The following is a 25,252-nucleotide window of genomic DNA, read 5'->3' as shown; positions in this document are numbered from 1 at the left end:
CATCCATTATTATGAGAAAAAATAAATCCATGTAGAAGTTTCAAACTGAAAGAAATCAAACTTACTGTAATTGGCACATCTTTTGTTCCTGAATTCAATAAATGCAGATTTAAAATTTTTGGCAGATCTGTTAAAGAACAAAAAACACTGTCTATTAGGCTATTTTAACACGTGAATATTATATAAAGTCATTTACACTAGCTGGTTTCTTATATACCTCCACTGTTCAGTGACAGAACAGCCAGTCAAAATAGCTAGTCCCAAAAATCTGACACAAAACTGCCTTTTTGTGTATTAGTAGGTATTACGTGCTTCAGCTTACCACTCACATTTCTAACACATTAAGAAGTGAACAGGCTAAAGATACTCTATCAATGACTTTCTCAGATGCACCATGTTCAGACGAAATTACTCTTGAATATCGTTACATCTTCAGCAGAAATTATTCTTGCTTGAAAATCTTTACATGTTAAGGAAGTAGCATGGAAAAGTTCCTCAGAAGCTATCTTTTTTTAGATTAACAAAAGATAAATAATCTTTTTCATCAGCAATGAATCCCTCATACAGTTTCAAGAAAAATCTCTGGTTTTACTACTTTCTGATATATACTTTTTTATCACTAAACAATATTAATGTTAAATGTTAAGCCCAAATGTGTTAATGACAATTTAAACAGTGTCTGAAAATTATTAAGTCTTGCCCAGAAGTGAAGCAATTTTTCACAAGTTCACAAACTAATTGAACCAAAATGCTTTTCAGACTAAGCCATGTGCAACTGTGCAACATGAACCTTACTACCGTACCTACAAGCTGGTATGCAAACTACTGCTTGCTTGTATACACCCCAAGTACTCTTGCATCTGTGCACTATTGCACCCCACTGTTGATATCTATCTTTTTAAAAGCATCATTCCACAAGCAACCCTGAACAGTACAAAGGCACTGGACTTTCCTCTCCCCACCCTATTTCTCATCAATACTTTGAGAACTGAAGACTAGTTTACCTTGTGTTCGTAGTGTACCAAAATCTAGCATTTCTGTTGATGAATAGATTCCTGGTGCTTAAAAAAAAAAAAAATCACAATTTTCTTATTATGCTAAGTTAATTAATTTGAATAATTGAAAAAAAACCCCAACCAAAACACAAAGCAAACCCAAAAATCAACAAAACCCCAACCACTCTTTCACAAACCTGTTGTAACTTCTACTTCAACAGGCAGAATAATAACTTCTGTGTTGTCTGAGGCATTTGTTTTTATTCTAATGAAGGCTGTATGATTATCTGCTTCTCTTGAAGAAAAGCTGGCTCTCATCACTCCTTTTGTTTCATAGGGAGGTATTTCCTGATAAATTATCAAAGCACATCTATGAGAGTGCAGTAATTACAAAAAAAGCTGTCACACCAAATAATTACAATAGAAGCATTGAATATAATTGTGTAAAGAGAAAAAGCTACAGTCGCAGGAAGAGACAGGCTTCATATAACTAAAATTACCATTAAATTTATAAAGGATAGTTGTAATACTCTAATATGACACTGATCAAAACTAGGTATATGCAAGAGAATTTTCATGTCCCATTTGATTAAGTTAATTCTATGATTCTAAGTTTTACGTATTCAATTTGTGTTAAAAAGACAGTAGACTACATTAGCAGAATCTGGCAATAAACAAAAGATATTCAGAAAAAATGTTGACAGTAATATCAAATATTGACTTTGCATACTCTAAGCGTTTTTTCTCCAAAGCAAATGCAGGCCATACAGTTTCAGTGCTAAACACAAACTAAAATAGTGCATAACTCCATGCAGCCAGAAGCTTGTGGAGCTCCGTGTTTACTAGTCACCATGTACTTTATAGGAGAAAGTAAAAACTAACTTCAGTTGCTGTACCATGCCTATTCTATCAGTTCTAATCTGCATTCAGGGTTTGAAAGACATCTCTTTCTGTATTTTCTGAACACAGCTGCAGCACAAGACTAACTTCAGCACTATAGCTGAAATATTAACATCAGATTGTCTTTCTCATCACATTACAGAAGGTCTGAGGATTGTATTTTTGGTTGGTTGCTTGGTTTTTGTTTTTAAATAGAAGATGAAAACCTTGACTAGAAATTTTCTAAGGCATAATGACTGCAGATGTATATTTTGAAAGCTGTGAATATCAAAGTAAGAAGATTTCAAGTTCTGTTTTCACAGACCCAACATAATGCAGCCATTCATTAGTGTATCAAAGGATGTGATCTGACTCTTCCATATGTGTAACTAGGGATCCAAAGTTGGTCAGATCAAAAAATACTCCTGCATATGTAGCCTGCTCCATCCAATCATTCAAGTATTTGGCATCAGAGCAATTTTTTAAAATTATGTATATCCATATGTCAAAATATCATAATCATATCTCAAGTAATTTCTGCTGTTTTGAAGCTTTTTCTAACTGCAGTGCAGCTCTTGACATAACCAATACAATGATGTATCTGTGTGTTTCCTCCTACTGGTTTGATTGCTTAAAACTGCCTTATTGTTTTGAAATACCAATGGTTATATGAAAATGCATACCAGTGGTAATGAAAATAGATGGATAGAGGAAACAAGAGGATTAGTCCTTGCCAGACACTGGAAGCCTTCACGTGAGAAGCTGAAAAGCTTAATGCTCTGAAAAATATCCCCCTCGAGTTCTCCTGACAACCAATAAGGGGCTATCTTTAGAAGCAATGCAATTTGACCAAAGCAGTGTCAAATGCAGGCCATATTTTTTTTTTAGAAGTACCAAAATCAACATTAGGATGTTAATGTTTTGAAATCAATTTTCATGTGAACACCTAACCCTCAGTATCTGTTTCCACTGCCTTTTTTAAAATGTTGTGATCTGTGTTAATGCTTATTTCCTTGCAACTTTTGTACCTAAAACTAAAATTCTGCCATTCTGATGGACTTTTCTCCAGAAAAGGTAAGAATTAAGAATTGTGATTGTCCTCTGTAACTCACTTGGAAATACCCGCTTAAAACAAATACAAGTGACACATTACTGTAATTATACACTTGAGCAAGAGACAACCTTAGGAGCCCAATGGCTCTGAAGTCTCTCCTAGACCAAAAACCACTCATCAAAAAATCAAGTAATACTAACTAAAAAGGATTTTGTATCTAGCTGGACATTACCAATGGTGTGACATAGAGCATGGAGCCAAGAACTGTACCTTCAGTATGCTTCTGAATTTTATTTCACTTAAAGATATCAGTATGTGTAACTTCAAACCAGACTTAATGAGTCAGACCACGAGTTCATCCAATCCACCAGCTTGTCTCTAGCAGCAGACATGATGAGTAGGGCATAGCTCCAGGGCATGCATATAGGAGTATTTTCCACAAGTTTCCAGCCACTCTTAACTCATGATCTAGGGATTTACTTCAGCTACACACACTGCTGTTTTATTTAGTCCATAATAGATTTTTCTTCCCTAAGTTTGTTTAGCTTCATTTTCAACCCATGTGTGCATTCATAGTAATTTGCAGGAAGGACTTTCTAAGTTAAAAAACCCCAGCACCAACAAAATAGCCAAGACAAAAAAAAAACCCCAAAAACCTAGCCAACATACCAAATAGAAAAACATGTATATTTTTCCTGTGGGTTAGATCCAGCTCACAGGCCTCCAGGACTGAAAGATCAGGTAGGTGTAATTCATTCTAATGGGAATAATTTTATTCTTCACATGTCAAAACAGCACAGCTCAATGCATATGGCTTATCTTAATTAAACCTTACATTCAACTCCTACTACCATAATATTAACAGATCCTGTTATTGTTTCCATTTTAATGGAATATTTTAAATTATTACATTACAAGACACAAAGTTAGTAAAAAAAAAAAACAAAACCAAAGCCTAAGCTCATATCAAAATAAAACCTCCCAAACAAGTACAATGAATGCTGCAAGATGTGACTACTCACCCACAGCTTTCTTGTACCTCCCTGCTGACCTGTTGGAAGCTCTAAATGGAGATCACCTCCACTGGAATACATTTCTACCACCTGAGGTGGGTAACAGGAAAATGTTAGCATTCAACCTTAAAGGGATCCTGTTTACTTACTAGGTATTATCATGGGCAATGGCATAGGTTAGTGACTATTTGACCACTGGAATGCCTTACAAATTCACTTTAATGCTGATGTAGCCATTTGCTAGTGCTACATTTTATGTGCTTTCTAGAGCAGTTTACTATTTGTGAATCACTTAACAGAATCAGAATTTGGTTAGGTAACGACATCATTCCTGCCCAAACATAAGAATAGTTTCCAAGACTACATACTGGGCTATACTGAAACAACACCTTACGCTGTGCAAACCAAACAGAATGAAGCTAAGAGGCATCACTGGATTAGAAGATCTGTTTGTTTGCTTCAGTATTCCTCCTAATTACCAGTAAAGTTTAAATCTTTATTTTTCAGTAATTACAACCATTTTACAAACTGAAATGTCACTGAAAAATCTCAATTAAGGAAATTAAGAGATCTGTGATTATAATCTAAAAGGTCTACAACTGATTTGCATTTAAGCAGAAAAAAAATCTTGAAATATGAAATACATGACCTCAAATAGCTCTAAAGTTTAAACAGAATTTTAAGAAGTACATAAATAAAAAAAATTTCATTTTAATACCACTAATAAACAAACATTTCATGATTTTTCTCTTACGCTCACCTGCAAAGGTTCACTGTGAGGGTTATGGATATTTATTATAGGAGAGAAACTGCTATTTACAGGAACTCGTGCCCCAATAAATGGGCGCAGTCGATAGGGGTTCGGAACTCCAATGCCAAACACCTGGTTCAGAAAAAGAAACACAAACTTAAGTATCTGTATGTAATTGCTGCAGAGCCTAACATGCATACCCATTTTAGCATAAAGTCTTTCTTATTAGATTTATAGTATACTTATAACTAAACCTTTAAAACCAGTATTATACTAAAGCTCTGAAATAAAGAAACTGGTTTAGTTTGCAGCTAAAGGCTATTCCTCATTTCTACTACTTATTTACATGTATACAAAAAAACAGACAATCAAAAAAATCCAGCCTTTTTTCTGATACTCTGGAACAGTGTCATAGATAACAACTAAAGGCTAATGAATATGAAATGTTCCTTTAATCATATCATTACGAAACTATCCATACTGGGAAGCATTTTTACTGTTGTTTGCAAAACATTTTCATGGTAAGAGTTATATTCTTTCAACAAGAGAATTTCTCTCATTTTTCACCTTTCAGTCTCTTCAGACTCATCTGTCTGAATTATCTTTCTGAATCTCCAGTGAGTAATTTTTTGCCAGCTTAATGAATAACATTGTCTTGCCACTGGATCAGATAAGTAAAGAGTTATAGGATGAGCTGGATCCCTACAATGAGCCACTAAAATAACAGACGCAAAGAAAGGTACTGGGAGGATTTGAAATCCTATGTAATTTCATTGATCTGGCTTACAGTATTGCCCCACTGATCCTTGCAATGGCGTATCCGTGTTACAACAAACAACAGGGATGGAAACTTCTTCAGCTGGGGTTGGTGGAAAAAAAAACCCAAACCAACAACCCACTACTATTGTGCTAATATCCTTGGATTGTTAAGCATCCCATAATAGGTACTGCTTTGCCTCATTCACACTTCACTTTTCTGACAAGCATTCTTTAATTCTCTTACCTGATAAGTAAATACCCCATGATTAGAAGTGTTAATAAATAAAGTGTTCTCTACATTTCCCACTACTCTGGCGAGGAAAACTACATCGAAGGATGTATTCCCTCCTGGAAGAATTTTCTGGAAAAAATAAAAGCAAGAAAGCAGGGGGATAAGCAAAACTGTTTACTGAATGAATTGCATCATGCAGATGGAACAATAGCTTTTGTGATACAGAAATCCTCATGTGTCCTTTGCGGAATATTGACATTAGAAAGTCAACTGCAGATTTGGAAAGAAAAAAGTACAACTTTCAAACAAATGAAATATGTAAAAAATGAATAAAAATAGCAATAATTTCAAACTATTATCTAGTGCAGGATTATATTTAATTGAATTTTTGCACCAAATTGCGAATTTAGAGTTCAGCTTATCACAAAAATATTTTAGACTGACAGCTCAAAGGTCACTGGAAAAATGCAACTGCTACAAGACTTCCATAAATGTGACAGGCTGCTTATCAAGGCAGGTTTTCTGAATTTTTTCATGTTTATGTGGCTCTTGCTAAGCCACAGGCCCTGCAAATGAAACTGAAACTAGAAGACTCTATCTGATAGCAATGTGGTTAGGAGTTAACCCTGCTGACAACATGCTTTCAAAGGTGCAGGTTCCTGCATCACAATTACAGCTCTCAGTACACTGGAGTGACTACTGCACACTAACACCACTTCACATGACTTAGAATATTCAGAAAATTTATAGGAACAGTCTGTTTCTGTAAGTGCTCTGAGGAAATGTACTAACTTCAGCAACAAAAGAGATCTGCTCTTAAACCTTCAATTATCATATATATTTCCAACATAGTCAGGACTCTGTGTTTCTGTGCTCAGTTCAAATTTGCTCTGACATGAGATGAAGAATTGCAGGATCTTAATACTTCTAGGTATGTAATTACTGAAGTAAGTCACTCTTTTAGAGAAGTTTCCATTCAGATTTGAGAGGAGGAAGAAAAGCCAATTTTGAGAAAGTAAAAAAACTTACCCTATTTTGGAAAAATGATGCATGAAAATGTGATGTTGTAGCAGATATTGATACTAATGTAATTGTTTCTTCTGAGCTAGGGTTATGTAGGTAAACTTTTTCCATTTTTGGCATTCCAACTGGCCTAGAGAGAGACAATATTTACAAAGCATTAGAAATCTAGACAATAAAGCATTGGACTCTCTTCTGATTATACCAGATAGGAGCAAAAATGTGATGAATACTGAAAACAGAGCTTTGCATGTAATGCTTTTCCATTATTTTATTGCTTACTTTTCCTGAAGGTTAACCTAATGTTGCATCACAGTCACGAAATTCTATTGTGAGATTTTTACTTCAGAATGAAAAGAAACGAAGTTTTCTATTCCTATGCTAGAGTCTCTACATAACTATCTTAAGACAAGGTGTACACAGCAACTGAAAATAAACAGAACACATCCTAGCCAAAAGTCTAAATGCAAATTTTTTTCCGTAAGAGATTGTAAGTTGTCTTGCCCAGAACCCAGAATTGGTCTGGTATTATATTTTATAATATGATCTACAGAATTAAGTATGCAGACATGTACAGCAACAACTATTTTATTTCTATATTGTACTTGAATTCATATCTTAAGTAAAAAAATAAAGGCTTAAGATAAATTCTAGAATTTAGGAACCCTGAAAGATGGAAGTCGCATAGTCAAACAACTGCTCAATCGTTCACTAACAAGACATGCTAAAAAATTTATTTGACACAAGCTTTTGGCTAGTTTCTTTCTGCTTACAACAATAGAGGTGATAATAGATGCTCCAGTTTCAGCAATTACTTTTCCTACTTTTCTGTCTCTTCAAAATTATTTTCATGCCTTTTAACATTTTAAGTATCAGCACCAAAGCACTAATAAAGCGTGCAGTTCACAGATTAAAAACTGCTGCATTTTGAATTCTGGAATTCAAGATAGTTAACTCTTAACTTTCAATTTACATGTAGTCCATGTAACACTCTCTCCCCATGTCACTTGCTCCAAACACTGTAAGGACACCAAAACTACAGATAAGAATTACTACCTGTAGTACCTGCAGTGATGATGATCAGAAACAGGCAGCTGTTCTGCCATCCTCAATTACCCTTAACAGACCAAATTAATACGTGCTATTGCAGTCACAGTTTTTCAGCTTAGAGGGAGTGTGGAATATATCTCAACAGATGAAGCAACGTGACTCTGTTGCAAATTAAAGGTTCCACTGAAAGGAGAATTTAGTGACAATGAACTATGCCACAATTTACAAAGTCATAACGGTTACAGAACCTCCTAAGCATGAAGCAGATGCTAAAGACCATGTTATCAGTTCAAAGACACAATTATTAACCATAAATAAATGACATCATCGCTAACAAAAATATATCTGCAGTCTGCCACTATAAAATTCTTCACTTGCTGAGTTCACCTAATTTCATGTCTCCGCCAGCAAAAACTTGTTCTTGATCCTTCTTTCACTGTGAAAAAAAATCTCATTTTGACTTCTCTAACTTCACCAGTGACAAAGACCACAATTTCTCTCGCCTTTCAAAACCTGTACAAAACCAAACATCCAAGTAAGCCCTAACAAAATAATATTTTAATCTCTTGCTAGCATACATAAGGATGTCAGAAAAGGAAATAGTTTATCAGTTGTGACATCTTGCATTAACTAAACAGTAAACCCATGCACCAGTAAACCTAAACCTATTCTTCTTTTGCTACGAAAAAGCTTACCAGATCAGAGGAATGCAAGTAAGAGCCAGCCTTCCAAATTTCCACATCTCTACCCTCACTTTCACCAAAAATCCCACCATAAAAACCAACATGCAAATTCACAACCAAGAAAATTCCTGCTGATAGGGAGTTACGCAGCACACCATGAACTATGAACGCACGGCTTCAAACACTCACTGACATCCCTACAGATGGTCTTGAATATTTTATCTGCTTGGTAACTATGAAAACCAAAAGCTTCTATACCAGTCAACATTTTTGCAGCAAATTCCTTGCTTAGACAAAGTGGTCAAGCCTTAAAGCAGTACCCAGATTCTACCAACACCAACTTTTTTTAAAAATAGGGAAGAAATAAGAGTCAATCTCTTCCAACACTGAAGAAAGCTCTTGCAGCCTGAGGATCAGCTGTCTGTTCCCTAGTTCTCAATATAATTTTTCACTCTCCTTAGTGGAAGACATGCTCCCAGTGCCTTAGTGCAACTCCTTTGATTGCCACAGTGCAGTTTTTGGGTACTTCTCTTCCCCACAGCATGTTCAGCAGCTCGTCAAGAAGGGGAAATCATCCTCCTACTCTGTAACAAAGTGCACCAATCACTCTTGAGTACTTAACAGCAAAAACTAGACTCAAATGGAACACTTCCTTTCAACCACAACAGCAAGAAGAGAGAGATGAGTAGATTTTAATCATTGTATTACATGTGAGCAAATGACATGACTAGTGTATCATCTGTGATCTCTAAAGAGAAACAGCTATGTACTGAAAACTGAAGATCAGAGTTGACTTCAGTGACACTTGTGATGCATTGTGTGAAACATCACAAGCCAAGAAAATGATCTTGAATAAACTGGCAATAGCAAAGCACCCATCTGCTCATGTCAGAAAGATAGTTTGCAAATAAAATTCATTAGCCAGGAAATATTTCAAATATTAAAATTTTTTAAGACCTTTATGTTTTTTCAGTTCTGAAAAGAAGGGACTATACATCTGTTAGAGAGGCTGAAGTCTACAAAAACAAATTGGTTAGGAAACAGCCATGACCAACACCACAGCTCACTAATTTCATATTCCAGACTCAACTACCACAGTATAATTATAGGTAATAAAGGCAGAAGGCACTATAAAGGAATTCTGATGTTAGGACTTTGTTTTACTTTACTCTTTTGCTGATCATTCTGATTTTGAAACAATGAGTCTGGTATTACATTTGGCTGAGATACAGCTTTCCTTATATTCCTTAAGTGTGATGTTACCCAAATATAAAGAAAGAGGACCTCATAAAACTCACCTGTTTTTTCTGCCATCAGACATGGTAAAATCCAAGTAGGACAATGTGCACTAGACACCTCTAATGAATTTGCATCCCAAGCCATAATCTTATAAGGGATGCTCCTCAAACTGCAGATTATCAAACCACAGCAACCTGCACAAGTATAGTTGTAGCTGATACCAAATTTTAGACCAGAATTTCCCACAGCAGTCACAGCTAGCACTTTTCATTGTGTGAAGCTGGTATAGACACAGACCTTCAGGCAAACATGAAGTATCAAAGTATGTAAGATTTTGCTCCTGATTCTTTGTCCCTGCACAAAAAGGTCAACCTACACTGATAAAAAACATGATACCATAACCTGGGCAAGAAGATGCTAATTAACAAGGGTGAGGTGCCTAATCAAATGTGTAAAGAAGCCCGTGCTAATGTTCTTTACTGCTGCAACTCTTTTCAAAGCCTGAGTTAGCATCCGCAGTGTATTGTAAGCATGTCCTTGAAATAGAATTCATTGCTTTTCCAGTGATCAAAAGGTAGAATATTTTAACAATGGAAATCAGCGCTTGCAAATTTTGGGGAGATGAGTCCTTGAGTTACTGGTCCAAAACTGACTTGCAAAAATATGTAGCTACTCATTGTGAGGCAAATACAAATTGAGAAAATGCCCTTTTAAAAGAGCAGTTAATTTTTTTTTCTCACTGCATATAGTTTAAGCACCTTTATAAAATGCTCACTTGATTTATGAAAATTGATACAAATCTATTACTGAAAAGCAAAATATATTAATTTAGCAGATACATTCTCCCTCTTCCATCCCTTATTCTTTCTAATGAGACTGGAGAGAGAAACTAAGTCAATCACAAGCTTCCTAGATACATTTTGAAATGCTGGGAATATAGGTAAATATACTCAATATTCAATTCTGGTAAATTCCTCATGCATTTGAGAATCTGACATGTTTTTAACCCATGTAATTTCTTCATTTAGCATCTTTGGCAACTGTGGAAACAATTGTAAAACTTGTTGTCAAGCAACAAAGTGTCACAAGGGTTAAATAGCTATCTTATCATACAGTAAGCTATCACACAGAGGTGAATAACAGACACCTAGAAGGCAGAAGAGTAATGTGTAAAGCTTACAAAGTCATGTGCCCTGGACTCTTCTAGGCTCAGGAACTTCCTGAACCGATGAAGACAGTTCTCCAGCCAGAAGATCAGACTGAGCAAGCTCCAACAAAGAAAACTTGGGTGTTGACTTGTAACATCCAACTACTTTTAATTAAAAGAAACAAAACCAGCTGTCTTACAAGGTTACCTCCAGAGACTGAAAGAGAATGCATTTTGTGCCCCATTCTGAAGAAAATGTTAGTTTCCTTACAGAAAGGAAGCCTGCATCATGTACAAAACTAGAGAATTAACGTTCTTCCTGCTTCACACAAAACCAGTTGAGTGACACAGGCAAATGGCTTCTTTACCTGAAGTTAAGAGTAGCTAAGCACATACATTTGCATTCTCAAATATGTTGCCAACTCAGAAAATAAAAGAAAACACAAGGGGTTTGGTTTCATGTATGTACTAACCTATAAATTAGTTGTTTCTTAGCTTCTGGATTTCACTGACTTTTAACAGAGGAAGTTCTTTGACATTAGACCTGACAAAAAGTTGGTGTCAATGTAACATACTAAATAGAACAAGTGCCCCATTTTAAGTTAGGAATACAAAGATTCCATGCAACAAAATCACGCCTTTTCCAAAGAGTTCTCAAAACCACATATACAAGTAGAAGAGTTTATCCAACCATATCACCAAGTGTGATTGGAATGAATCTAGGAGTGTAATGAACTTTCAGCAGCATTGAGCAGTCTAGCATGATATGTGAACAAAACCTGAGGCAGATCTGGATGAAATGTCAATTTACTGTCAACAATTTCTCACATTCAATAAACTCCAAGGGAAATCAAGTTTCCTTTATCAACATTTCTTTAAAATTCCAACAATCTCAAACTCACACATTACAAGTGTATCAAACGTACTGTGTAAACATTTGGATACACATTATAGGTAACTTACTTTTAAGTAAATGTACTTAAAATGTAGGAAAAATAGTGATCTGAATAAATTCTCTAGTTGCTAAAATTCTTCACTATTTTTTGTATAAGAGATTAGAGTTCATGAAGAGAATAGACTATGTTGCTAAACTTATATCAGCCTTATATTACTTCAACAACTCCCATGGCTTTAAGGATATTTATATCTACTGTATATCTAGTAGATGCAAACATTTCACCTATAGCTCAGGAAAACTTCCAATAGCTAAACTGTTAACAATATAATTTCTCCATTCCCTTACCATGTTAGTCCTCCCCTAATTCTTACACCAGTAAAGCCTTACAAGGGTATAAATCCATTTACACTGCAGTACAGCACATTTATGTTATGCCCTCACTTTCTAAATTCCCCCTTTTAATTTGTCTTCTTGTTCTTATAGTTCATGTAATCAGAAGAATAACTATAGGCAGTGCAGTCTAGATTCAAAGGGAGGTATATTAAGACAGGGTTAAAATGGGCTGTATTTTCCAGATTTTTACCCATTCTAACACTACCCTGTTCTTAAAGTAAAGCATGTCCCTTATGTTACTTAGAGTAACATAAGGTCTCCACACCTGCAAGGTCTCAATATTTGAACATTGCCAAGCAATTGCTTTCAACCCCAACTTAAGTTTTCAGAGAATATCCTGCCAAATACTAGAGCTCACAAACAAGAAACATGAAAACATTACAAAAATGCTCTAATCAAAGCACTTCAAAGGAAATGCAAAATTATATTATCAATATAAAACTGAAATAAAGAATTTCAGAATACTGCCCTACCAATGAGTAAATTTTGTCTGAGAATTGGACCTTGCTCAAATTGAATGAAGCAAGAACCTCTGTTCACCACAGAAGAATGCTGATCAAGGATTAAAATATTACTATAACCAGAAGTATAATTTCATACAGTACCAATCATTTCTATAAAACATGGGTAGGATGTCAACTTCATCTAAAGTATCTCCACATTTAAAAAAAATTTTGATGAGCAGTTCTAGCTTATATTGTGGTAGTATCCTAAAATACTCAATACACAAGTGCTCCATTATCAAAAGGTACCGCTATAAAAAAAAATTAGTTAAAGAACTTAAACTTCATTTTTGATACTGTCAGAGCTGAATTAACAAAGATGAAGGCAATGTATTGAGATCGGTGAAGATACACATTCTCCCACAAAGTAGGTGCAAGAACTGAATAGAAACTGCCCTGTAAAAGTTTTCTTCAGCCTTCATCCTAGGTGGCCATCTGTAAGATCTAATATGAAGACCTGTCTTAAACACAGAAAGTCATACAGATAATGACTGTTCTGACAGAATAGCCTCTGAGCAACCAGTTCCCAAAGCTACAGGGAATAACATGATTATTTGTAGGTTAGAACACCTCAGTTATTCTCACTTAACAACAGGGGAGAGTAAAAGTTTAAAAGAGAGAATACAAGGAACAGAATGCTGGCAAAAAAGAGTCAGCTAGTTGTGGAGCTGGCTTTAGATAGGAATTTTTTTCTTGTTTTCTTTAAAGCCCTGAATCTCCGATATTCAGGTTGTTGCAGAATTTACTCCAGAAAAATATGAGTGCTGCTTAAGAAATGTAAGAAAGAGGCTTACACATTAAATATTCAAATGAGTATTCCACATTTAGTCCAAGTAGTCCCCTGGCACAACAATATGGGAGAACCTGCCTCAGTTCTATCCCATTCCCAGAGGCTCAATGTATACAGAGAACATTTGGGATCTCTTCAAGTGAGCTAAAGATTTGCATATCCTAACACACAGCATGCATTTCTTTTGATGAATGTGCTATTACCTGGACTACCTTCAAAGTGGTAGAATATGGTTTGCTTTATACTAAAACAGCATTTAAAAGCCCTCCAACTGTTAAAAACCAGAAAACCATTGCAATCTCATCTCCAGGTGGAATACAGGAAGTATGTCTACAGCACATATTTATCAACTTAATACTGGTTTTGATTTTCTGAGATCCTTGGATAAAGTAACTTTTATTAACAATTATTCCTGCTTAAGTTGGCATGTTTTTGAAACAACTGATTAAACCCACACACTCGTAACACACCAAAAATGTCACGGGAAGAATGGCTTGACATATAACTGAAAATAAATATTACATCTTTCTTTACATGTATGATACATGTTGATAGCTCAGCATAAACATGAACTTGGAACAAGTTTGCTCTACTAAATGCTACATGCTACCTATTAACAAAACACCCTTTGGATATAGTACTTATTCAGAAACTAAACATGCATTTTATGCCTTTTCTAAAATGCATTAATAACAAAGACAGAAAACCCAGAATTTGAATGTGAAAACCCTGATTTAAAAGGCAAAAACTCAAAAGCTTAAATCTGCATTATCTGACTTCCAAGGTGCTTGGCACCTGCAGCTTGTTCCCACCATAAGGCTGAGTAACTCAGCATTTCTCAGAATTGGTTCACAGATTTTAAACTAAACTTTTGGACTGCACATCTAAACCTTATAGAAAACTGCTCTTGGCAACTTACTCAAGTTTTAATAAATCACAAGAGGACTGCTGCCTGAGACTACAACCTAAATGACAACAGATGAATGCATGATATGCAGCTACCAATAAAACCCACCCCAACCAAAGAAGGAACACATAATGAATCAAGATCTAACACACAGGTTCCTTATTTTAATTGACAGATAGCAATTCTTCAGTGCAGTTTGCATGTATTGTACAGAGCCATTCTCAAGTAAGAGATTTGTGCTACTTTTAACACTGTATTAGATCTACACTGTTTCTTCAGTGCTTTTAGCTTTGACAAGAACAGCTTATGTAAAAAGCCAAAACATAATGAAGAATGACTTAAAGTATTTATGGTACTGTCTTGGATCTACTCGTAGCAAGGGAGAAAAAATAATCTTTGTTAAGTCCATAAAACAAAAAAGCATGTGCAGCTTTCTTCAGAACATAAGCATGCAAACTCTAGATAACCTCTAAAAGTAGCTCAGAAAACATCAAATTTATTCATAGAAAAAGCTGCATAAAATACATTCCCAGTATCAAAGTCTGGAATTACTATGAACTGAAAACTTCTACAGTTTTTAAGAGAAAATAACTTAAACTCAAATCAATAGGTAAGTTTACAATAGCTCTAACAAAAAGCACACTGCTCTACAAGTTTGAATTCATACTGCACTCACCAAAATAATTTATTCACCACAACCTAATTTTCTTGTAGCAGAGATGCAGTGGAGTAGGGCTTACCATGAAATATTTTGCTATTCAGTTTAGAAAACTCAATATTCTCTTGTGTAGGGCTGGATACTGACATCCTTGCACAACTCCATAGTCACCACAGTGTATAACAGTCTTTTCAACAGAAAAAGGAAAGATTACATTTTTCTTAAAATCTGTCGCTTATCTGTAATGAAACAGCCTTTCATCAAGCAGCAGTACTGGCTGAGGATGGGGGAAGGAATGATGGGCTAAGGCACACCAGGACTGTTCTCATTCTTACAGACTGAACTGGTAACAAAGTGTTTGATATATCTTCACTACAGTATGCACTGGCCTAAGTATCAATCACGCACAGAGGCTCCATGAACACCTACTCCAGCACCACTTTTGACTGTTGCGAAGAAAAGGGATTTGAGCTACCTATACACAGTAACCATTCATGGTAAGACAAGGTAAGACTGAAGTAGTTCTCAGAACTAACAGGTACATTGGTGAAATGTTTAGTTTCCTTCCTTCTCCCTTTTGTTTAATGGAAACAGGAACCAGTTGCAAGGTAGAGAACATGGAGCTAAGTTCCTGGAGGCTATTTGTTCTCCTTGAGGCTGTATTTTCACAACTCAACATTACTGTTCTAATAATTGCAGATCCATGTTAGAGAGAAATGTCCCTGTAACAGATCCACAGTCAGTTTTTTTGCCACCAAAGTCATAGTAAAACTGATGTGCTAGAGTGCATATTCCCTGACACAGGTTATATTCATGCAGAGGGGTAATCTCACCTCAGAACATTTCATTCTAGACTTAAAACTGCAGAGCAGCTGTACAAGTACCTAAATCATCAAAACCACAGCAGCTGACAGGTCACTACATGATGCTTGGTACTACATGATACTGAGTACAGCAGCCTTCTGTAGGACAATTACACCTATAATTGAGTAATGCAAACTATGTATACAGCCTTCTCTATCAGCTTCAAATGCTGTTCCAATTAATTTTCTGGGCTTTTGTTTGTTATTTGTTATTTTGTTTTTGTGGTGGATGGAGGTGTTCATTTGTTTGGTTTTGGGGCTTTTTTGTTTGGTTTTTTTTTTGTTTTGGAATTTTTTGTTTGGTTGTTTGTTTTGTTTTGTTTTAACTTGCGTAACTAAACAGATCAAAAGACTTTTCAGCTTACTGTTCATGGAAGTCCAGCATTGGTGGCTCAAACCGGAGAGGTCGGCAATTTCCCCGATACAGGGATACGCTGCAAGAAAAATTGAAATGCTGTAAAAGATACTATTAAATGACGCATTTTTGCTCTCTTCCCATCTCAAATAGCCCTCTCTTAGCAAAATTCATTAATACTAATAAAACAACTAATTCAAAAGAAGAAACAAACAAAAAAACCTTGTCCAGTCAAAATACTGCAATTTTAAAACATGATTACGCAATGTCTCCAAGAAAGATTATGAAAGAGCACATATCTTGAAAATGGACATAACTTAAGTGTAAACCTCTCCTTTACATAACAATGGCTGAGTGAAACAACACACTAAAAAGGTTTACATCATTTTTCATTGCAATGTTTGGACATTGCTATGAAAGATGATGTAAACATTGCAATAAAAGATGTTTTGGATATTGTCCAATGTGTAACTAATAAACATACACATCCTGAGTTTCTCCAGCTACTTCTATACTAGTACATAAACAATCTTGTATGCATTTGAAGGTACTGAGGCCACATGTGAGAAAACACCCAATACTGTTCAAAACTTGCAATATCTAGAAGACAATAACTCTGCTCTGGAAACATTCCATAGCTTTGCTTATACTAACCTTCCCCTGGAAACTCTTCAGGAGAATTCTAGTAGGTGAAGGCCAAAACTTAAATAGCACTCAAACAATCCATCAGTGAAGTCAACAAAGTACCTGGAAGCATTCTCTAATACTACTTATTTTCTCAGTACAGTTATATAGAGCATAATAGTTAACCCACAACAAAAATTGTAAGTAAAATATACAAAGTAGTTTCATTGAAGATTTTTTTATCATTCAGAATGATGTGATTGTGACCACAGTTAAGCATCTCTGTTGTAACACCTTAATTGAGCTGAGTAAAAATCCTATTCATACAAAAAAACCAAAACACGGGAGACAACAACACACACACAAAAAAAAAAAAAAAAAAAAAAAAGAGCAGCAAAGAATAGAAGAAGACCAATAGCTCCTTAATGGCAAGACCAAGAGCCGCTTTTTTTTTTTTCTTCAAATGCTTTTTTTCTCTGTTATTAAAACAGCATTACTGGTTTAGATCATCTTTGTTTTCTGACTTTGTATCAATCCTGTATGTCCAAAGACAGAGCTGCAGCTACTTGCCCTGGGTAAGGGAAGCTACACCACAAACCCAGCTCTACCCAGAACTACACAGCTCTCAACATGGAGGAGCTGCCAGGAAATGGGACACACACACACGTGGCTTGTCTTATGCAAGCTGAGGCCTTGAGCAAAGATCAATCCAATTCCATCCAGTGCAATTCCAGAAAAGCTAATTATTGATCAAATCCAGATGTCTCTCCATACTCCAGAACCACTTCAACAAGGAAGCTATTTACAGGAGTAAAAGTTTAAGAATGGGCTAGGAAATCCTAATTGTATCCTTGACCAAAATCAAATCAAAAGCATTTTAAATAAAATTACAATGTCTCAATGACTTACTACAACTCTGAGACTGAATTGTGACACTTCAAGTATAATATGCAGCATGCTTATCAATTTCCAGTGCTCTATATTTGAATGTCAAAGCATCTTCAGTGCTACAGAGCCTAGTCACTAAAAATAGCTTTGTCCACGTAAAAATAATAAAACACAACCAGGACAGGAGTGGGCTTAGTACATCCAGGCAGCCTTAGTATATACTTATATATGTATGTGTGCGTGTATGTGTGCATGAATGCCATGTGTTTGCAGATCACAGTACAACAGAAGTGAAAATACAAGAAGACACCAATAGGAAAAACTGTATTCAGGTCTACAAAAAAATTAAAATTCTTGCTACTATTAAAGTGTGGCTGTGACACATTACATTTGTCAAATAAGAGTGCTTGGGGACACCTTCTCAGGCTAAAGTCAAATCTCAAACTGTAGGACAAATGCTCAACAAAATGAAGTTTACAAAGACACTGGGTGTAGGAGAATACAACTGGAAAACTATACTAGCAGTTAGGTTTCATAAGGATAGAACAAGTGACTAGTATGTCTTCATAGTTAACAATCTAATTTTAAAAACCATTGAGGATGCATTTCTAAATGAAAAAGGTCAAAAAGCTCCTGTAACTCCATTGTCAAGGTAATGCTAAACAAAAAACACTCATCTTAAAGTGATCTTAAAAATAATTCTGTCCATTTGTTCCAAAATGAAAACTCTGAACAGTTAGACAGCACCTCTTTTGTGTTGATAATTATTGGCAGAATGACATATCAATTGCTTTTATGGAAGAATACAAAAAATATTTATGATATTTACAAAAGTAATAATATCTTTATTTCAAATGCATTGAAAACACTCTCAAGAGTAACTTGGCCTAACTTGAACTATCATAACATACTCAGTTCTTCACATACATGTAAAGGTTAGGCAACATTTTCTCAGGACACAGAGCTATATTATTCTGGAAAGTCAGTTGGCCATCACAGATTTTTAATATTTGTTACATTTGGTTAAAGTTTAATTGAGGCAGAAACATCATAATGAATGCCAACTATTATAATAAAAGTAACAACTGTAATAAGATTTAAATGGGAGCAAGCAATATTGGGATTCAAACATTGCCTACTGAAGGGCCCAACATGAGTCAACTTGCAGCAGACAAGGAAATGATGATCATGTCTGCTCTGCTGGGCACTTGCTCACTAAAGGCTGGATACACCCATGGGTAGGGCAACTTTACAGCATAATAACATTAAGTTAATTACTATTGTATGCATGTAGAAATATGGCTCCCGGTCTTATATCAAAATTTAAACATTTTTCCTTCCCTACCCCTCCAAGTTTTCTAACTTTTAAACACAATAAGAACAACATGAAAAACAAAAGAAGAAGTCCTCTGGAAGAGAGGACTGCTGATATCTGCCAACAAGGACCAGCAGACTAATAACTGGCCATAATGTAAATGTTCTCAGCATCTTTTTCCCTCTGCAAGAATTTTGATTTTAAAAATGAGACTTGAGAGTGAACTACACATAGTGCCCAGTAGAGTCATTATCCTCCCTGCTCCATCCATGCTGTATCTGAGTGGACATTTACCTCAACTACTAAGATACTGCTGCGACCCAGATGCAATTCACTGAAATGCAGCTTCATGTCTCAATAGTATATGTCACAGATGCTGTCATAAACATGGTCAAAACAGCAATGCCTGCAAACTCTGCAGCTGATACGGGCGTCCATCGGTGCTAAGTCACAATATTCTTCTGTCTTAATGATATTCTTCAGCACTTCCATAATGCTTTGCTGTTTCTCAGAGTACTAGGCACTCAATTTTAGATAATCAATGCACATCTTTGCATTTGGAGATGAAGAAAAGGCTTGTCAAATACAGTATTTAAAGACTTCTGCGAAGTTGGACAGCAACTGTCTCTCCGTATCCTCACTTTACCTTTCTAGCTGTTCTGGGATTTCTGTAGGAGTATGCGCTCTGTGGAATCTTATCTGTAACATCTTTAATTGCTACTGCAGAAAATTCAAATCTAAGCATACTCCACATGTAATTTTTCCCACATGACTTCAGCAGTTGTTTAAAGGGTTTTATTTCCTCTCTTGTGCCATAAATTGTAAAGAAATAAAGACAGCAGAATTAAGCTGTGAAACAGCTTTTCATGATTTTGTTTAGCAACAAGAACTCTTTGAAAGCTGCTACTTTATTTCCATTAGCACAAAATCAAATAAAAGCATATCTAAAAATAACCATGTGAACCTTTAAAGTAACAAATTGGCCAATTCTTCACAGTGGGTAATTTTTGTGCCAGAATCCTCGAAAGGGCCACTGCAGACTTTTCGAGCTAAAAAAATGTTCTGTAAGTAACCTGAGTGCATCCACAACTTGTGAAAATTTAAAAATAAGGCTAAGCTACATGTATCAGAAAAGATATTTTAATTTTTAAAACTATAATTTTTTAAAGAAATGGGGTATTAATCACAGGTTCAGTGAGAAACTGAACTCCCACAAAACAATTGACCACTTCAGTATCTAGCAGAAGCTGCTGCCAAAAATGCAGATTAATGAAAAGACGAGCAAGCTTTTTTTTTTCATAAACTACCCAGAAAGTAGCTGGCTCAGATATGTCAATATTAACCTTATATCAGGAAAACACATTCGTAACAAAGTTCAAAGCTAAGTATTCTCAAGGGGGAGTGTCTGGGGAAAGAACAGGGAGAAACTTGAATAGATGCACTATAACCTGACCATGGGCATGAACAAAACAAATTAAATTGCTAGTTCATTTCCCTCCTTCCACTTAGTTCTAAACTGTAGATCAGAGAACTGAATAAGCTGTCTAAATAGGGAAAAAATACTGGCAAGCTATACCAAAAAGAAGAAATAATCTCTAATAAGGACAAGGAAAGACAAGTCATCTAGAGAAGTATTATTTTTAGCAATGCCATGGAAAAAAATCACCTAGAAAAGTACTTAAAGCAAAGATTAATTCAAAACCAGTAAAAGCAGTTAGAGAGAAAAACAGAAAGCAAATTTGGCAGTTGCTATGTGCCATGGTGTCAGAGAACTTGTGATGCAGACCTTCATCACATTGTGACTGAACTTCAAATAGGTTTGCACTCTTAAGTGGAACCGACTATTTCTTTTCAGAGATCTAAACCAGTGTTTTAATAGAACACACTCTAGAGCACTGAAGTTTCCAATACAGAAAGCCATTTTCTTAGCTGAGAAATTAAAATTTAAAAATCCTGTAAGCAATCTAGTCTGTGGCCTCAATCTCAAGAACCAACAAATTCAGTTGTTCTCTGGGAAAACACCAAATCTATAGATGTCAATATAGACACTTTCTGCCATTGAGATTTCATGATTTAAACAAGATACTATTCCATTTAAAGACTCTCCATAAGATCTAGCTATATCCAAGACACAGAAACACACTAATCATTGTTATCTTTTGTTCAACTGTCATTCCCATAAACTCATGTTCTCATATTTGCCATCTGACATACTGCAGCATGTAACTACAGCTGTTTGCATTCCTATCCACAGCTGGAGATTTCATAGAGTTTTCAAAACGTGCAAAAAGAAGGCTCTTAAGCCCACAATTAAGCAACTATACACATCGTGAAATAGGAACTCATTCAAAATGAGAAATTCTTGTACTAGATTTCCTGAAAAGGAACAGAAAACAGGTCATGGAAAAAACATAAATGTAGTTACTGAAAATGCACTGTGACAGTTTGCTGAATGCTACTGTGCAAGAAACAAGCTTGATTATTACTGTTCAATGCACTCATTAAACAAACAAGAATATCTGATGATTCTTCAGAGAAAAATTAGGGACCAGAGAAAAATGAGGCCACTTGTTTTCCTTCTCAGATATCATACATGGCAAAGTCTTCAGTAACAGATTATGTCTTCAGGACAGGAGAGGACAACACAGGGTCATGGGTTGTCTGGTCTGGAGAAAAGGAGGCTCAGAGGTGACCTCACTGTTCCCTACAACCACCTGAAAGGAGGTTGTAGCCATGTAGGGGTCAGACTCCTCCCAGGCAACCAGAGACAGAACAAAAGGAAATGGCCTCAAGCTGTGCCAGGGAGATTCAGGTTGGATATTCAGGAAAAAGTCATCTTGTGGTTGAGTACTGTAACACCTCCCTAGGGAAGACATGACATCCCCATCACAAAATGAGGAGATGTACAACTCTGTGATGTGGCTCAGTGGGCATGGTGGCACATGGCTGAAGGTAAGAGTTGGTGATCTTGGAGGTCTTTTCCAACCTTAATGATTTTATGATGGGACAAAGGAATGCCGGGAAGAATCTGCCAAAAATAACAAGTTTTTCTTCAAAGTGTGCATCAAGAATTTTTTAAGTAGGCGAACTTTCTCCTCAATACAAGAAACTACAGAAAACAATTTTTAAAAAATCTACAAGCAGACAACTCTCAGTTTAATTACACAGAATTATTCTGTGGTATGTATTACAAAATGAATCAAAATTCTTCATTTTTTTATTCCACTTGTGAAGTTTCTTCCTCATGAAGGGCCACAAAGATGATCAGAAGAACAAAGCACCTCTCCTACAAAGACAGGCTGGGAGAGTTGGGGCTAATCAGCCTGAGGAAGAGAAGGCTCTGAGGTGAATTTAAAGCACATCCCAGTACCCAAAACAGGCTACTAGAGAAGTGGAGAGGGACTTTTCAGATGGTCATTTAGTGTTAGGACAAGGAGGAAAGGGCTTTAAACTGAAAGAGGGAAGGTTTAGATGAGATATTAGGAAGGAATTCTTTATTGGTAAGGTAGGGAGGGACAGGAACCCAGCCCATGGCAGAGAGATGGAACTAGCTTATCTTCAAGGTCCCTTCAAACCCAAACCATTCTATGATTGAGCCATTCAATATTAAAAACTATCTCACATCTTAGTTTCATTTCCTCTGTATGAGAAAAATAATTGGAAAAAATCACATGGTTTGTATTAGATCTTTTTTACACTAAAACTGTTATTATTCCTATGAAAAGCATCACAAATCTTACACCTAAAGTCTGTATTAAACTTTCAGAAAGATGCTTACCTTTTCTGTTGATATGAACTGAGGCCTAACGTTGTCTCAGTCTGTAAAAGAAAAAAAAAAAAAACTTAAATTGAAGAGGCCAACAGCATTTTACCACCAGCAAGATAAAAAACCCAACCAAACAATCTGGCAACTGCAATAAGTTGGTAAATCAGAGCTTGAAAGTAAAAAGCAGAAGTTCTGAACTGGAGCTGAAAATGTAAAATGGCTTTTTCCAATTCAAGAAATGAAGTTTGGCCTTGGACAAGAATTGTGGTAGTAATGTCCACAAACTAGAAAACAAGCAGAAACTTAGCAACCTAATAACTGAGAGAAGAAAAAAGTCCAGGAAATTATAACACTGTATGGATCAAAAGAAAAATCTAGCATAGATAGATGTAAGAAACAAACTACAAGGAAAAGTCCGCCAATTATCTCATTGATGTAATTTAACACCTAGAGAACAAAGAAGGCTATAATCTCCATTTGACTAGGAAACATCATCTCCTTCTCTGCTAATGATCTTCTAGCCTCTATTATTCATACCCTTTCTTCCACTCTGCTGGACATTTCAGTTAATTACCTGAAAACTAGGAGGTTAGCTTGTCTAGGGACTTCCAATTAGTTTACTCTTGCCTAAGAACGACCAGCTGGTTTAGAAGGCTGCGTACGCAGTGTCCTGGTACAGCTAATGTTAAAGCATACCAGACTTGGAAAATTCTGTCTTCCCACAGGATCTGGAGATCAAACTGAGGATTTTAGTCATCCTCTTAAAGACATTTCATGGCCAACTAGAATACTTATCTCCTGAGAGTGGGAAGAAAGCTCACAGGTCTGATGAAGTCCATAGTGCACCTTGACCAGTTCACCTCCAGTACAAGGATGTCACTCATTTGCAAGGGGAATGCAAACTTTTATCACATGTCAGAACTAAAAAGCAAGTCACTTTTGCTGGACACTTCACTGATTTCTATTTCCGCTAAAAATTACACTTTGTTTCTTTCTTTTTTCTAAGCTAAAAGTATTTTTAAAAATATTTTCTTAAAAATTGTCTTTACATAAAATATAGATTCCTTTAATAGAGTAATTTGATTTTGCTATTTGGAGACACTTTTTGGAAATTTTATAATCACTCCTATTAAATCACCGAGTCTACAAACATTAATGTTTGATTCATGTCAAGGATCAATTCTGGATTGTAACTCTAAGTAGTGTTCCAGATTAAAAATGAATTTATTTGGTTTATTCACTCTCCAATTTGCATCAAACTAAAGAAAGCTGAAAGTGTATTATTTACCATTTTAAAACAAAGCTAATCTGTTTGTAACTTGAGGATTTATTTGCAATTTTGAAAGGCAACACAGAGCATTCATTAGATTTTTTTTTTGTTTAAACCCTGTAAAAAAGGGAGTCAGACTGCCTTGCTTAAAGGATATTGCAAGAAGGGGTTCATATGAAATTACATTTTATAGTACAGAATAATCAGTGCAGTTTTTCTTCAGTGAAGACTACAAAACAAGCAAAGTTGTTTTAAACTTTGTTACTGTAATTTGAAAGTCAGCAAGCTTTCCTTTAAATTTACCTACTACTGTAATTTGTACTGTAATTAGGAAATCAGTTAATTTCTTAATCTTCGTTGAAACACCATTAATTTACTGAACAGAAAAAAAACCTTACACATATTTCCATGTTCTCCTAGCTAAAGTATACTACTCATATACTGAATAAGCTTTTAGTTCAGCTTCTTTACTTCTGATGCCACACTCCATTTTCTATTTCCAGTAAGATACAGGTAAATATTTACTACTCAGAAACAATTTACAACGGGCTGTAAGAGAAGTTCAATTAAAATGAAGAAGGAAGAAATTTAAAATCAGTTTTAGTTAAGTGAGGAATGCTTAAGGTACAAAATATTCTGTCTAACACTTTCTAGGAAGTACTGCTAATTAACAAGTTAATTAGCCCTGAACACTAAAGAAATTAAACACAAAAAGGCAGATCTCTTCCTTCCATACCTTGTATTTTCCTCAGACTGAAAGGCAAAGGCAAACCTAGTTTTAAACTGCCACACATTATTTTCTCAATTCAACCGTGAGAAAACTCACGGATTGAGAGAGGACAGTGGGTATATGACTTCTGTGAGAGCATGTCTTTGGGAAGGTTTAGATTCCATATTAGGAAAAGGTTCTTCACCCAAAGGATGGTTTGGCACAACAATAGGCATTTAAGAAGTGTTTGGAAACTGCTCTCAAGCACATGGTGTGAATCTTGGGGCTGTCCTGTGCAGAGCCAAGAGTTTGACTCATTGATCCTTGTGGTCCCTCCCAACTGAGAATATTCTGAGATTATAATTTCGTGATTTCTTTATTTTGCTTTACCTATTGAAGTGTCTCTATCTTATCCCACAAGTTTTCTCACTTTTACTCTTCAGATTTCCCTCCCCCATGCCATCCCATGGGCGAAAGCAAGCAGCTGTGTG

At 35.7% G+C, this 25,252-nt stretch overlaps 1 protein-coding gene across 1 annotated transcript in view; it reads right to left on the bottom strand.

The window, feature by feature from the left end:
• Positions 1–25,252, bottom strand: part of TMEM131 (transmembrane protein 131) — a 91,442-nt gene that overhangs the window by 38,642 nt on the left and 27,548 nt on the right. The window contains exons 3-11 of the mRNA XM_030278007.4: positions 22,795–22,835; positions 16,200–16,268; positions 6,713–6,836; positions 5,696–5,812; positions 4,702–4,824; positions 3,951–4,031; positions 1,193–1,343; positions 1,005–1,061; positions 66–127 (exon numbers count right to left, since the gene is read on the bottom strand). Of these exons, the coding sequence (XP_030133867.4) occupies positions 66–127; positions 1,005–1,061; positions 1,193–1,343; positions 3,951–4,031; positions 4,702–4,824; positions 5,696–5,812; positions 6,713–6,836; positions 16,200–16,268; positions 22,795–22,835 (825 nt within the window). The remainder of the gene's footprint in view (positions 1–65; positions 128–1,004; positions 1,062–1,192; positions 1,344–3,950; positions 4,032–4,701; positions 4,825–5,695; positions 5,813–6,712; positions 6,837–16,199; positions 16,269–22,794; positions 22,836–25,252) is intronic.

Source organism: Taeniopygia guttata, chromosome 1 (assembly GCF_048771995.1).
Source record: "Taeniopygia guttata chromosome 1, bTaeGut7.mat, whole genome shotgun sequence".
NCBI lineage: Eukaryota > Metazoa > Chordata > Aves > Passeriformes > Estrildidae > Taeniopygia > Taeniopygia guttata.
Note: the sequence above shows the minus strand (reverse complement) of the source record. Positions and strands in the feature narration are given on the sequence as shown.